The sequence below is a fragment of the Lingula anatina genome, chromosome 6 (assembly GCF_051362555.1).
Source record: "Lingula anatina isolate TDL-2025a chromosome 6, LinAna3.0, whole genome shotgun sequence".
Lineage (NCBI taxonomy): Eukaryota > Metazoa > Brachiopoda > Lingulata > Lingulida > Lingulidae > Lingula > Lingula anatina.
In genome coordinates this window covers 13437294-13452360 of record NC_141772.1, presented here as the reverse complement: position 1 = coordinate 13452360, position 15067 = coordinate 13437294, and the positions used below count along the sequence as shown (strand labels likewise).

The 15067-nt window shown below is 36.1% G+C and overlaps 1 protein-coding gene across 1 annotated transcript; it reads right to left on the bottom strand.

Annotated features, from left to right (window-relative positions):
- Positions 1-1502: 1502 nt before the first annotated feature.
- On the bottom strand, positions 1503-12427 carry LOC106151922 (sarcoplasmic calcium-binding protein-like). The gene is made up of 4 exons (XM_024075794.2): positions 12223-12427; positions 5771-5886; positions 3255-3411; positions 1503-2925 (listed from the first exon to the last, which is right to left on the bottom strand). Exons 2-4 carry the CDS (start codon positions 5852-5854, stop codon positions 2522-2524), a joined length of 645 nt encoding a protein of 214 aa, XP_023931562.2. The 5' UTR covers positions 5855-5886; positions 12223-12427; the 3' UTR covers positions 1503-2521.
- Positions 12428-15067: the final 2640 nt, after the last annotated feature.

Here is a 15067-nt window from a genome sequence, read left to right as displayed (position 1 = left end):
CCAAAGGACACGAGTTATGCTTTTTACTGACGGCTCGCAAATATTTGGCACATTTCGTGTGGTTAACTCCCTTCAATTGTATTAACTTATTTTAGCATAATATACAAACAGAAGGTACACTGGCGAAAACGGAAATGGTTTGAAACGATATCGAGAAACACCTTACAGACTAAGTGTATGATGTGTTCTGTGTACAAATTTCAAAATAAACTATTATGGGTCAAATTAATACGGCCCATAGAAACAGACAGCAATTCACATTACATGTTCATATTGCCCTTGGTGGAGATAGGTGAGTATACTTTGCAATACACTTGGCATTCTGTACCCTTGCTGCTGATGCCCATCTTTGCATGCCTACAGATGCAATCATTAACGTCCGAAGGATAAGCTGAGGCAATTATCTGCTCCATCTCGCGTAAAGATCAACACCCAGTATTTTAATCAGGATGAATAAAAGGTTAATTACAACACCGTACCCATGTCGCTGTACATGATCATTTACACTATATTTACGGGTCCTACCGGGACGTTCAGATCCCGTGACCCTGGATAATGGAAAGATGGAGGAGAGATTGTTGGACAGTGGCGAATTGCCAACAGGTCTGGACAAGCAAATGTCTTGCCTATTATGTTTACTGTAATCCAAATCTCTTTTAATATTTTCTTTAATGGTTACACATCTTGGTAATTGTGTTCTTACGGGTACTGACAGGTTTTATGACCATCAAAATATTGAAAAATGTTAAATCTGCATTTAATTTCTCAATAATGCAGATTAAAAAAAGACGCTGATTAAAAACAATAAACGCCCCTTAGAAGTATAAAATATCGTTGCTAAGCATAAGCACCTGGGGGCGTTTATAGTCAAATGCAACCTTTCTGTTTTGAGGTGAGATAGCATTCGGTATGGGTTGCAAATCTATCCCTGCACAAAATGTCATCTCAAAGATTGGCAGAGGTGCATGACGGCAAATGTATCGGCTTCAATCTCGTGCCGTCTTGTTGGTTTAAATATTATTGTAAGGAAGTTGTGAGCACCTAATTACAGATTTTCATTTAAAGGGTATAATTTTGCTTTACTTACGATAAAATCTGAACTGAGGCTTTTAAGAAAAATCGCTGGCAGGGTTTTGAAGTACTATCTGCTGTCACTAAATTGTGTCGTGTTTGTGGGTGCTCAGAAAAAGGAGACATTCAAGTTTTGTCATTGTTTCTGTAAAAGCACAATAAATCAAGAATAAATACATCCTTTTGTCAGCCACTGTAGCCAGGCAAATCTGTCGTCATTGTTGACACACTCTACTGGGACTGGTTCTCTCCTGATAGGATAAACATTCAAAGAAGCACTTAATGAAGTATACCCGGCGACTTCTGGTCGTTTTCTATATTTCCTCATAAATTGACGGCCATATTGAAAAATGCTCAATGTCTCGGAAATAGCAACCAAGCTAATTTTGGTTCTCTCGGCCTGAAGAATGCATTCCAGCAAAAAAGTTACAGGAAAGAACATTGCAGGGTTCGACTATTGGACCTATGGGAGTGGCGACTCGGCGACGGTGCACACTTGTATGGAAACATTGTCAAAAAGCATCAAACTTTCATTGCAATTAAAATTCTAATTGAAAACTTTGACGGTTGTTCCTTGCATTTTGTTAGGTGGGCCGCAAAATATGGCAAAATGATTAAATTATTATTTATACAACATTTGTTTGGAGATCATAAGCGATGACAAATAAAATGTAAAATGTCACCATAAGCCACCGAACAAACATCATCGTTACAACTGGCACAATACTACTTGACGTGTCTTCAGATATGCCTGTCTGTTTATAATGAATCATATTTTTGAACCTTTATTTGGTATTATTTACACAAACGTCTTTTTTAGTTTTATTGGAATAATATACTTAAGAGTCATAGACAGGTAATTTATTCAAGCAATAACAATGGGGTTTTACATTTACATATTAGAATCGACTAAATTGGGTATAGGTTAAATTGCAAATATTAAGATTTCAATATGTTAATAAGTTGCTCATTCTTTCTAAAGCAACGCTCACTTAGCTTATCATGTAAATTCATCATTTAATAACGTTTGCAGACACAAAGTAACGTTTGTCATTGATATAATTACTTCCGTTTATTTCTTTCTTACTTTCAAAGATTTTTAGATATATATCGACATTTTGATAGGTGCAAAAAGCATCACTTAATATTCTGAGTGAATACACATACTGTTGCTATCATTGCTTCTACTAAGAATTCTACCTCTGTATATGATGTGGTACGTGTAGACCAATTTTGCCAGAAACGCCTGCTATATGATTATGGCCATTATAATCATTAATCTCAAATGAAGGTGATGGAAGAAAAGAAATGCCCGTAAAATCAATTTTATATACATATAAATATTATAATATACAATTTGTTTAACTACACTAGTGAATAACTCTTATGTTTAAGTGTTGTGGCCTCCATGGTTAAATATTACGGACCATGCAAAGGGCCCAAAAATAGTTTATTCCACAAGTGGCCCCAAAAAGCAATTGTAAGGGCTATTTTCATCTTCACTAAAAGTGAAATCCACCGCGCCTTGAATGAACTCCTCTCTGCTTATCAAACCATCGCGGTCAATATCAAACGCCTCAAAGACTGCCGCAGAATGCTCTGTCGGAATTCCAAAGCCGTAGAAAAATGCTCTGTGTTCCTTCGGGGAGATGAAACCGTCATCGTCAAGATCCATTGTATCAAAGTCATTGTTTACGAAACCAACAGCTAAATCGCGAAAGTTGGAATTTAGGGAAGCGAGGAGATTAGAAAAATAAACCTCCTCAGATACCTTGGAACTATCAGGGTCCCCGCCTTGAACAATTGCTTCCCAGATTTTCAAACGATTTTTCAGTAAATCCTGTGCCGATTTGTCTGAAAGAAACATAGAAAACGCAAAACGAGATCTTTAATATAAGAAATACTGGGAATGATTAATTTCTATTTACAAAAAATTAAATTAAACACACATTTATAATTGTTATTAACACGTAATGTAATTTCACAAATGCATAAAAACAGTGTATCTTTAAATCTAACACACGATCATCATTTGCTGTGAAATTATATAATGTTTGTAATGTAATTGATATTTATAAGGTCTTGCTGCGAGTTATTTCCAAACACACTAGCGAATTAAATATTTACTTCGGCTACTCGTTATTTGATAACATTGAATTAATTTCAAGGGTTTGTGTATTTACCATCAAGATTCATGAAAGCGGCAATACGATGAGCAGTCATTTCAAAATCTCTTTTGGTCAGATATCCGTCGCGGTCTACATCGTGGGCTCTGAAAAAAGTGCGGACTTTTCTTTTCCAGTGCTCCGATCCTGTAACAACCGGGTAGTCGTGAGGAGACTGAAATAAAATGAATGGAAAGGATAACACATGAAAGAAAATTGCCCTAATTTAGAAGATACATGGAATGAAATCCATAGCAGCACTTGCAAACTGCCATTTCTTTTCAAGGCAATAATATTGCTCAAAAATTGCTGTGCGTACCTTTTACTGTCGTTGGATTATTAGGTTCTTCTGGTGTCATGAAAACTAACAGGCATTGAGGGTAACAGCCATAAAAACACGGTATTATGTCACGCAGCATTAAATAAGTGACATGGTAGCCATAACCAACGGATTTATGAAACGCAACATTTAACAAGGTATCTTGCTGTTATAGAGGGCATTCAGAACAAGAAACTGATCATCGGACTTACAGATCCGCGGACTCAATATGGCTGACCCCACTTAAAAGCAGCGCCGACTATTTCGTTGGTGTCTTCCCCACCTCCACATGTCGCTGCAAGAGCCTTGCAATTAACCCATGATGTCGGATTAATTCGTTTAATGGCGCTTGTGGAGGCGGGGAGACCATCAGGGGATTAAGTGGCGCTGTTTTTTACGAGGGATCCGCCATATTTAGTCTGCGGATTAGTTAGCCCTCGGATGATCTGTTCTGAATGCGCCCCAGGATGCAGAAACTACACGTAGCCTTATGGGCCAATAGCCAGTTATTTATCAAAGTGGTTTATACTGTTAACGGTATGAGCCAGTTATGAGAAAGGGATGGGTGAATCCAGGGAGAGGATCGACACCCTCATCCAAAACAAAACTCATCCTCCTCAATGCACCCATTTTCCGAATAACGATCAAGACACACTTGAATCCCACAGATGAACATTATATATATATATATATATATATATATATATATATATATATATATATATATATATATACTTCATATGCCTTTTAAAGTGTGACAAAAGATATTATCATATCATTAAAACTGGATTTTCAGTGACTTTCCTAATCATTGTAACTGATTTAATGCAACATATTGTTGAATGTATTTAATGTCATGGCCTTAGGGATAAAAATATTACATTAAAAATTCAATGAGGCTTTCCAACCTAAAGTCTATGATGTAATGAGTCAGCAAAATGTATTATTTACAAATAATTTGCACAAATTATATTTGTGGGGTTCCACTTATGTCCACCATGCTACGCTTTGTGTGTGTCTACAGCATGGTGCTACTTCCAGTGTCACCAATCGGTCAACCATTGTGGACAGTTAATGGACACTTTTAAAAACAAGATGTTGAAGTACGCGCCTGTGCTTTATTGTTGACAAACAAAAAGGAACATATAGGGGTCGAAATTGCCTACGGGTATTGTGTATAGAATATACGCACAAATGAACATTGCATCCATGTACTGACCTTTGTGAGAATACCTGTAGTTAAGCACTGTTTTAATGTTTAAATAATGTTTAAATAATAGCTCAGAGGTGCGCAAAAGCGGATGAGGACGATTCCTTTAACAGCATAATTAATTCTCAAACTTCAGGCATAATGAGATTCTCACAACAATGTAAGTACAGGCAGGGTGGACTTGAGTGTTGCTACGTGCCTAATTCACCTCTATTCCGGAATGCCAGTCACAATATAACTACAGGCAGGGTGGACTTGAGTGTTGCTACGTGCCTAATTCACCTCTATTCCGGAATGCCAGTCACAATATAACTACAGGCAGGGTGGACTTGAGTGTTGATACGTGCCTAATTCACCTCTATTCCGGAATGCCAGTCACAATATAACTACAGGCAGGGTGGACTTGGGTGTTGCTACGTGCCTAATTCACCTCTATTCCGGAATGCCAGTCACAATATAACTACAGGCAGGGTGGACTTGGGTGTTGCTACGTGCCTAATTCACCTCTATTCCGGAATGCTATATTTTCGTCCGACAACTGCAAACACAGACCTTCACGTAGAAACATCAATATGCCACTATAATATTCGATTAATTAATAATAATGAAAATTGAATTGCTGAGGCGGAGGACTGCTCTCCGGAGTGCTTTTTTGTTGTAGTTGTTTTTTATTCAAAATTGCATGTAAAAGCAGTGAGTAAACACAATCCCTCCGGCCCGTTCGTATTTTAATTACTTGACCATTTATTTATTATCTTAATTATCTAACCATAGCTCTTGTATTTAAATTATTTGACAAAGCAAATTTAATACTGTTCTAAAAACGTCACCAGGACATATGCTTTCAATAACGCAAGGCAAGCACATACAATGAAATAAAACTAAAAAATACAAGTACTATTATAAATACTAAAATTACTCAGTCATATCTAATTTGCATAAGGTGATTATTAGACAGGCACCAACAACGTTTCGTGTATGGTGCTCCGTGTATTGTATGCTCACCTTTTTTATGAAAAGTGCCTTCTGTGTAAAACGTCGACAAAAGACGTCTTTTAATAGACGTTTCGAGAAAAGAATCCCCGCCATCAATTCCCAGGCGACTGCTGTACTCTGCCCAACTAAAATGTATACAAATTGAAGCATGTTAGGTGAGTAGCAATGTATGAAAATATGGCCATATATCATGTATACAAAATTTGAAGGCTGCATGCAGTTATACATAATTAAATGCAAGATTATCATAACAACGGACAACTGTTTTCGTTAACAGGCAAAATACTATCTGCATGGAAAGGCTACACATGAATGTTTATAACTGAAACTCTAAGTGACTACAATATTTTTTGTTAGAAAGTATACTTAAGCTTGAAATGGACTCATTAAATTTTAGCAATAACAATAGAAAAGTTTGGCGTAGTCAAACGACATATTATGGTGACAGCAATCTCCAGAGCTTATTTACGCACATGCGCATTCTGCACACCCTCAGTTCTACCCTAGATAGGTGAGCGGCAGAAGGCCAAAATTTTCAGATTTAGTGTCCCCTTTATACACAGACCTGAATTATATATCATTTGAAAGCTCAGAGTCTGCTGGTCAAAGTTAGCCATGATGTGGAAATGGCAATTGCCTGCGTAACCATGGAAACAGACAATTTCCAAGATGGCCGCCTGTTTTTTTGCATTTTTTCTAAAAATACTAATCATTGATAAACATACCTAAAACATTGTCTATCATCTAACCTTTACATGTTTTGTGATGAAGGAGGTTATGGGCTAAAAAAAACACCATACCAGAATTTCAAGATGGCCGCCGTTTTCAAGATGGCCGCCATTGTTTGTGAAATATTGGTCAAATTTTCTCATTTTATTCCAAAACTTTACATATAAAATCAAAACCACAATGTTCATATGACCTTTATTGCCTGGATTACATAAAGTCGTTATTATTACATTACATTGTGGCATTTGGTTAAATTTGGGAGAGGTTTAAGCAGTCAATTTTCAAATATTCAAAATGGCTGCCATGAAATGCAAATTTCCATGATGTGGACTTTAGTTCAGCTAAATCATCACAAAATATCTTTAAATGCCAAACTCACACATATATTAGTGCTAGATGCTTGATGCTACATGATGCTTCATACAACCTTTTCAAAATGGCCACCATTTTCAAGATGGCGTCCATTTTCCTGTTAAAATTCACTAAAATAGCATTTTCCAAAGGCAAAATTTATACAATAAAAAAAATCATATACAATATAAAAACAAAAAACCTCCAAAATTTAAAATAAGTTTTTGGCTTTGAATTGATGTTGTTTTATAAGATTTAATTGTTTTTTTAATATGATAAATGCAAATTTAAATGTCATTTAAACGAAATGACATTATTTACACATTTTATGCTGGTGACTTCCTGTCAGTCAAATTCTCACATGAAAGTAAACAGCATGCAACAAATTATATCACTCTTCTAACATTGCTTTGAAGAATGCTGTGTGTTTCCCAAATTAAAGAAAAACTACCAGTTAACTTCAAAATGACAGCCAAATCCAATATGGCCGCCCATGTTAAATTATCATTCTTATTTTTTGTATTGCACCTTTGTGGATTATCAATGTTAAAATTACTATTTTAAATATTTTGATACTTTCTATTTAATAAAGAGATTTTATTATGGTAATATTTAAGAGGAAATAAATATAAGGTACCAAATATAGCAGAAAAATGACAATGACACCTCTATCATATCTATATTGTTTTCACTTGTAGTTGTGTTTTTTTTCCATAATCCCCTTATGCAGGTCAGATTCCATTTAAAAAAAGCTTTTGTCAGCAAGATATGAAATTGTCGGGGTTATGTGTTAATTTTTTAATGTCAAATTAAAAAAAAAATAGAACACAAATACTAGCTTTGATTACTCAAACAATAATTAGGCATAATTAGTAATGGATACACTGAAAAAGGGATATAGGAACCCTCCTATGCATATTGTTTATCATTATCATTATAATGCCAAATCATCCACGTACATTGGATCTATTCTTTTCAGTATATCAAATGCTGACACAGCTTCTTGGATTGTTTTCCATACATTTAGAATGTTAATAACAATTTGGATTCGCCAAAATGCTATGGCAGGTAACATGAGGTGACAACTTTATTAGGTTCTTAGATAAAGATGATTTGATTGCAAGGGATGCTGTATATCATGCATCCTGTCTTTCCTCTTACAGGGTATATAAGTACTAGCAAAACCAATCTGACTTATCACCCCTCGATGAAATCTGGTAATCTATATGATGTTGCAGTCTATCAACTGATAGCAGAAATAGATTATGACCTGATGGCAAACAATAAAGCTTTTACACTACTAGTATCTAGCCTTCTTGACAGGTAGAGATTTCTGCTCCTTTCTAGTGTGGCGTCCAACTATCGAGGTGAAAAGCTCAAAATGAGACTACAAAGCATTATGGTGATGCTGTTTCATTTTCCTGTATAACACGGACAAGGGAAGTCCACTAGCTGTTATGTGTTGTAGTAAGATTTCTTTAGGTGATGCTATCAAAGCTGCCCAAAGAATCATACAAGACCTGAGCTCATCAATCTCACTAGATCCATAAGATACAGTGACAGAAGATGCTGATCACTTGTCTTCCAATTAATCAATGTATACAAAGCAGTTTCTATCTTGAAAACACAGGAAAAAAAGGTCTTTCAGAATACTACCCTTACCAAGTGACATTAGTCTCAGAAATTAAGCCTATTTGTCCCAGATTTGCTTTAAAGTTTGTTTTTTGGATTAACCAACTTAGATGCATTTAATGCAGCGAGCAGTGAGTTTCCATCATCTGATGGTGTACACAGAAGATGCCTGGCTATTGCTGAATGCATATGTTCAGCTGTTGCAAAGTTCTTCCACCTCTACAAGTAGGACTTGCTGCACAATGATTTTGGGTCTTGTAGTTTGATAGATACCTTTCACAGCCACGGTTTTTGCATCTCCTATGGTGATATTAGAAGGATTAATGACATACATTGCTGAGTTAGAAGTAGAAAGGCAGCAAGATAGTGTCTACATTCCACATGACATTGTGTCACGCTGTGATGGTGAACATATTATCCATGAGGGTGACGACAACATTGACATTAGTGCAGAAACTACGGATGGGAAAACACCTTCCATGCTATGGTGAGCCAGTAGTTTTTCAAAAGCAAGTTCTACACCTCCCTGTGAGTACGTAAAAGAATCCCATTAGAAGTTGGGAAGTCCAAGTCACTTGCTCTCTCTGATAAATTCAATTCACCAATGGAATGCACACCATTTTAGAAACCTAAGACACTTGCTTAGCCACCAAGAAGAGAGGTTTTAGAACAGCTCAATTATTACAAAGAGAATGTAATGCAAGTTAAAGTTATTGCATGGAGTCTTTTATGAATGTCCCATTGAAATCTCCTACCTGTAAACAATAAAGTTTAGCTTTTGCACCTGCAGGTCATTTCTTTTCGGACAGGATTCAATCAGCTGTCTGTGAAGAAAACGACCTCTACTGCAGTTGCATATATGCCACTTCTTGATGTTAAACCTAATGACATGTACACATTTTACACCACAATGTTGAAGTGTTGGGGTACGAGTGCTTCACTTGCACAGCAATTTGCTGTACAAACGGACGACCAACAGCTATATGCCATAGCCCAACAAATAAACTGGTCTTTTCCTGAAGAGTTTGGTTGCCATGTCATTTGTATGGGTGGTTCCCATACACTGTCATGCTTCATTGCTTCTATTGGGAAAATTTGGGCCGTTGCAGATTTGTTGACCATTGGTAGGCATTGTAGAGTCTGATGTTTATGCAGCATCCACTTCAGCGCAGAGGGTTGTGTGGAAAACAATTCAACATGGCAATAAGAGGGCTTACTTTGGCATTTAAAGCTTTGATATCTCTCAGATTTTCAGCTTTTTATTTTGGTACCAAAGAAAGAATAGCGAAGTTTCACAGTTGATGTGGTATGAGGTGTCAAATGTGTAGGAGTTTTACAAGTCTTGTGCTGTGGGTTTTATGGGTGACCAACATGTATCTGAGAGTATGTCTGAAGATTTGCTGCCAAATTTCTCAGATTCCCAGGCCTGGGGATGAGGGGAATTTCCTAATTTCAGTTTTGGGACTGCCTCCTTCAAGCTCTTCTTTTAAACTTTGTTAGAACAGGGTGCACTTGTGTCAGCTGCAGGTCATTTCAGCTTGTGTCAGTAAGGGCAATGTTGCCCAAATTGTTTGTGACAAACTATGCTCAGAGGACCCAGTGTACCTACTAGATATGTCAGAATCCATATTCTCTGGGGACATGTATTGAAATTGATTATGATTTTGATGAAAGAGCATGAGTGACAGGTCACTAATGTAGATACAAAGAACATGTTAAGGGTTTAGCATGTATATGTGTTCGTGGGTGTGTGTGAGTAGATAACGCATGCAGGCACAAGCATTTTAAGGTATATATGAGAGTATGGGTACTTAGAAATGTACTGAGATAAAATTTTGAAGATAATTGAAGCGGCAAAATAGTGTATTTATGTGCTCCTTTCTTTACTGAGAAGTCAACTTGATAAATGTAGACCGCAGAAATGCATCATGGATTTGCAGTGGGTTATATGGACTGATGCACTTCAAATACAGATAGGTTCCTGTTTTAATATGACAGACATTTTGGTATTGGTAAATACATTAAATTTGATAGATCAAAAAAAAATAATTTTTTAAAAAATTGTCTACATATTTCCAAACTATGGGATTTCTTTTTACTGTGACAATCGTGCACAAAGGTTCACAACAAGAAACACAGTATTAACTTTGACTTGACTTAACATGTGTTAGTACATATAAATATTGGAAAATCCAAAAATTGTTTATTATAAGTGAAAAGTTGCAGTAATAGCACATATCTTACAATTATTTTTCTTTTACAACCATATATGTAGTAATGCTTTGCGAATAATTTCATCCTTTAGATGTGCGTAATACAATTTTGAGAAAAAAAACATCATTTGGCAGCCATCTTGAAAATGGTGGCCATCTTGAAGATGTATTAAGCATCAAGTAGCATCTAGCACAAATATGAATGAGAGCTTGGACACAAAAATTATTTATTTGATGATTTAGCTGAATCAAATCCCAAGTTACGGAAATTTGCATTTCATGGCAGTGAGTCATTTTGAATATTTAAGAAATGACTGCTAAAATATCACTGAAGTGAAACCAAATACCATAATGTAATAAATTAATGACTGCTTTGTATAATTCATTCCATAATAGTCATATGGACATTATGGTTTTGATTTTATATGTAAAGATTTGGAATAAAATGAGCAAATTCGAACACTTTTCACAAATGATGGTAGCCATTTTGAAAACGGTGGCCATCTTGAAAATGGTGGCCATTTTGAAGAAGTTGTATGAAGCATCATGTAAAATCTAGCATCTAGCAAAAATATGTTTTGAGCTTGGTAATAAAAATAATTTTTTTGATTATTTAAGTGCACAAAAGCCTACCTCATGGAAATAGGCATTTCATGGTGGCCATGTTGAATATTTGAAAATTGACTGCTTTACCATCCCCCAAATTTAACCAAATGCCATAACTAAATGAAAATATACCTACTTTGTATAATTCATGCAATAACTATTTTGTGGACACCACAGTTTTGATTCTATATGTAAAGATTTGGAATAAAATGAGAAAATTTGACCAATTTTTCATAGACAATGGCGGCCATCTTGAAAACGGCGGCCATCTTGAAATCCTGCTATGGTGTTTTTTTAAGCCCATAACTTCCCTCATCACAAAACATGTAAAGGTTAGATGATAGACAATGTTTTAGGTATGTTTATCAATGATTTGTATTTTTAGAAAAAATGCAAAAAAACAGGCGGCCATCTTGGAAATTGTCCGTTTCCATGGTTATGCAGGCAATTGCCATTTCCACATCATGGCTAACTTTGACCAGCAGACTCTGAGCTTTCAAATGATATATAATTCAGGTCTGTGTATAAAGGGGACACTAAACTCCTTAAATAAAGCACTTTTTGGGGTTTTGCCGCTCACCTATAGAGGGGTAGTCTCCATTTAGGCACATGTTGATACTTATTTATCATGCGGCGTCACTGCCTGACCCTATTTTGCGCTCGATCCATTCTATTAACGCGCACGATACGATTAAGCTAAAAGGTATCCCCAATCTTCAACTTAAATCTTCAGTTCAAATAATTTCGTCGGTTGGAGGAGACATAAAAATCTAACGCTGAATAACACTGAAGATAAATTTGAATGTAGTATGGAAGAAATTGGAAATTATATAATAGAGTCACCTCAGGATCGGTTAGTGAATATGATACATTTGTATCGGGAAAACGCCACTTCACAAATATATGTGCAGTGTGACAGAATTCACTTACCTTTTGCTTACGGTGCTTTTGGCCAAGGTATGAGTACGTATGACTGACGCCCACTAAACTGGATTTTCTCACACTGATATCCACCTCCTTTTATGCAGTGGTCACTGTCTGCAGTGCAGTGTTAGTTCCAGTGTCACAGGCAGGCGACCTTTGTGAAAGCACAGCAATGGTGACCGCGGTCACTTTTTAGATCAAGATAATGTAGCGTGTGACATGTTTTGTTTGCAAACAAAAGGAACGCTAGGGGGTCAAAATATCGTGTTATAAGATGCTAGTACATATGGAAACAAAAAATAGTGTGCATTGCGTGTTGATATTACCCTTTGTTAACAAAGGATAATTGTAGCTTGTATTAGATGGCAGTTGATGTTTTGTGTTCTATCTGCTGACGTCCATCTTTGCATTACTTCAGATACAATCATCAACGCCCGAAGCTTCAACCGAAACAATTATCCACTCCATTTGTGTGAGAATCGGCGACGAGTTTTTATCGGCTCTACAAACGGTTCATTACCCAAGCCCCGACGCTGTACATGACCAATTACCGGTACACTATATTTACGAGTCCCACCGAAACGTTCAGGGCCCCGTAACTCGAAAGCATCGTGCATTTCAACCGAGCGCAAGCGTCTCGATTCCATAATTCGCCCATACTCGCCCCATATTTACGTTGTAGCCTCTATGTGATATCGCTATTCGCCATACGCGATGCTTTCGAGTTACGGGGCCCAGAACCCGTGACACTGGATAACGAAAGTACGGAAAAGAGAAAGTTGGAGAGCGGCGCGATGACCAACAGGACGAGCACAGGAATTGCGTATTGTGTTTACTGTAATCTAAAAAGTTCTTTACATTTTTCTTTATTTTTACATATGTTAGTAACTGTGTTTTTAGTGATATTGAGAAGTTTTTATGATCATCCCAAATAAGTTTTCCGTGCATTTTTTTATACCATCATGTGGATTAAAAACAATAAACATCCCTTAAGAATTCTTAAATATCGGCGTTTATGTTTTTCTTTGCTAAGCATAAATATAGGCACCTCGGTGCTTTTGTCGTCAATTCAACATTGTTTATTTTGTGATGAAATGCACTACTATGGCAATCGGTACGGGGCGTAATTCCATCCCTGCACAAGTTCTTACCTCAAAATTCAAAAGTACATGTAAACAGCAGTGAGTAAACACAATCTCTCCAGCCGTTCGTAATTTAATTCCTTTGCCATTTATTTTTTAGTTTAATTATCTAACCATTACCCTTTTATTTGGCAAAAGCGACAGCAAGTGCGTGGGCTCCAATCCCTTGCTGTCACGTTGGTTGATAGGATTCATGTTGATTCTCCGTATAGATCTTGGTAATAATAGAAGTATAAATATTTTGATGCATCTAGAAAGATCTACATAATAGTTGTTGACTACAGTCCAACAACTATTATGTAGATCTTTCTAGACGCATCAAAATATTTATACTTGAAATATTGTTGATATGGAGTTATTGTCCCCGATTGACAGATTTTCATTATACAAAGGAATTTTTAGCTTTATTAACTATAAAATCCGAACTAAGTTTTTTATCATAAATAGCTGGCAAGATTTTGAAGTACTTACTGCTGTCATTAAATTAACATTGGAACAGTGTACCCGGGTGCCCAGGAAAAGGAGAAATTTGAGAAAACGATTATTAATTTCTACCCCCAAAGTGTATTTATAACGTCATTGGTATGATGCCATTTGTGTACAGTTTGTATATGCTAAGGAATTATTTCGGTAAGCACTGAAGATTCATATAATATTTATTCAAGAAACTGTATGTTAAGCAGAAAATAAACTTTAAATAAATTTATTATTATTGAACTTTCATCATCATCATCATTATTATTATTATTATTATTATTATTATTACTGCTGATGTCCATCTTTGCATCGGCATGCCATCTCCATGCAAATCGTATTTAATACTGTGTTTACTAATCATACACCGTGACGTTGCATGTGTCATTGTATTTATCACTTATTCTTTCACAAGTGGGCCGAAAAAGCAATTGTAAGGGCTTTTTTATCTTCGATTAAAGCTAAATCCACCGCTCCTTGAGTCAACTCATTTCTGCTAATCAAGCCATCACCGTCAGTATCCAACACCTTAAAAGTATCCTCAGAATGTTTTATACCAAAGCCGAAGAAATACGCTTCGTGTTCCTTCGGGGAAATGAAACGGTCGCCGTCAATGGTTTATGGTGCCGAAAATGAGGTTTTATCTGCACCTTATTTTTCAATTATGCATCTGCCTATTAAAAACAATAACCCCCCCCTCGAAAATATAAAACATTGTCACCTTTTTATTAAGTGTATTAGCTTCAATCTCGTGCCATCATTTTGGTTTAAATGTTTTGTAAGCGAATTATTAGCGCCTTATTACAATGCGCCATTGAACAAAGGTTTCATTTTGCCTTTTTAACGATAAAGTATAAAGTATACTCAAAGCTGTGTCATTAATTTGCGTTTAACGGTGCTTTTGAGTGCTCAGGTCAAAGAGAATTTTGAGAAACTGATGTCCATTTCTTTTTTAGTCCAAATTCGAAAAACTGACACCATCAGTAAGATGACATTTGTGTAAATGATAAAGAATTTAATCAGTGAACATTAGATTTATCTATATCCCAAAAATGTATGTAAGGCAGTAAATAAGAAGTTTTCTGGCTAACCCTCACAGTAGTTTTTTGAAAGATCAGACTTTATTTACATTTGTTTGTATCACTGAAAAGTTCATTAAGAATTGTTTAGTCAATGAGTGGCCCAAATAAGCAATTGTAAGAGCTGTTTTCATCTTCGCTAAAAGTGAACTCCAC

Excerpts from the sequence above, each read along its gene's own strand:
- LOC106151922 (XM_024075794.2), bottom strand. The coding sequence starts at position 5,854 with ATGGCGGGGATTCTTTTCTCGAAACGTCTATTAAAAGACGTCTTTTGT. Across the intron at positions 3,412-5,770 it reads AGGCACTTTTCATAAAAAAG|TCTCCTCACGACTACCCGGT; the intron begins GTGAGCATACAA and ends ATTTTATTTCAG. Across the intron at positions 2,926-3,254 it reads CGCTTTCATGAATCTTGATG|ACAAATCGGCACAGGATTTA; the intron begins GTAAATACACAA and ends TGTTTCTTTCAG.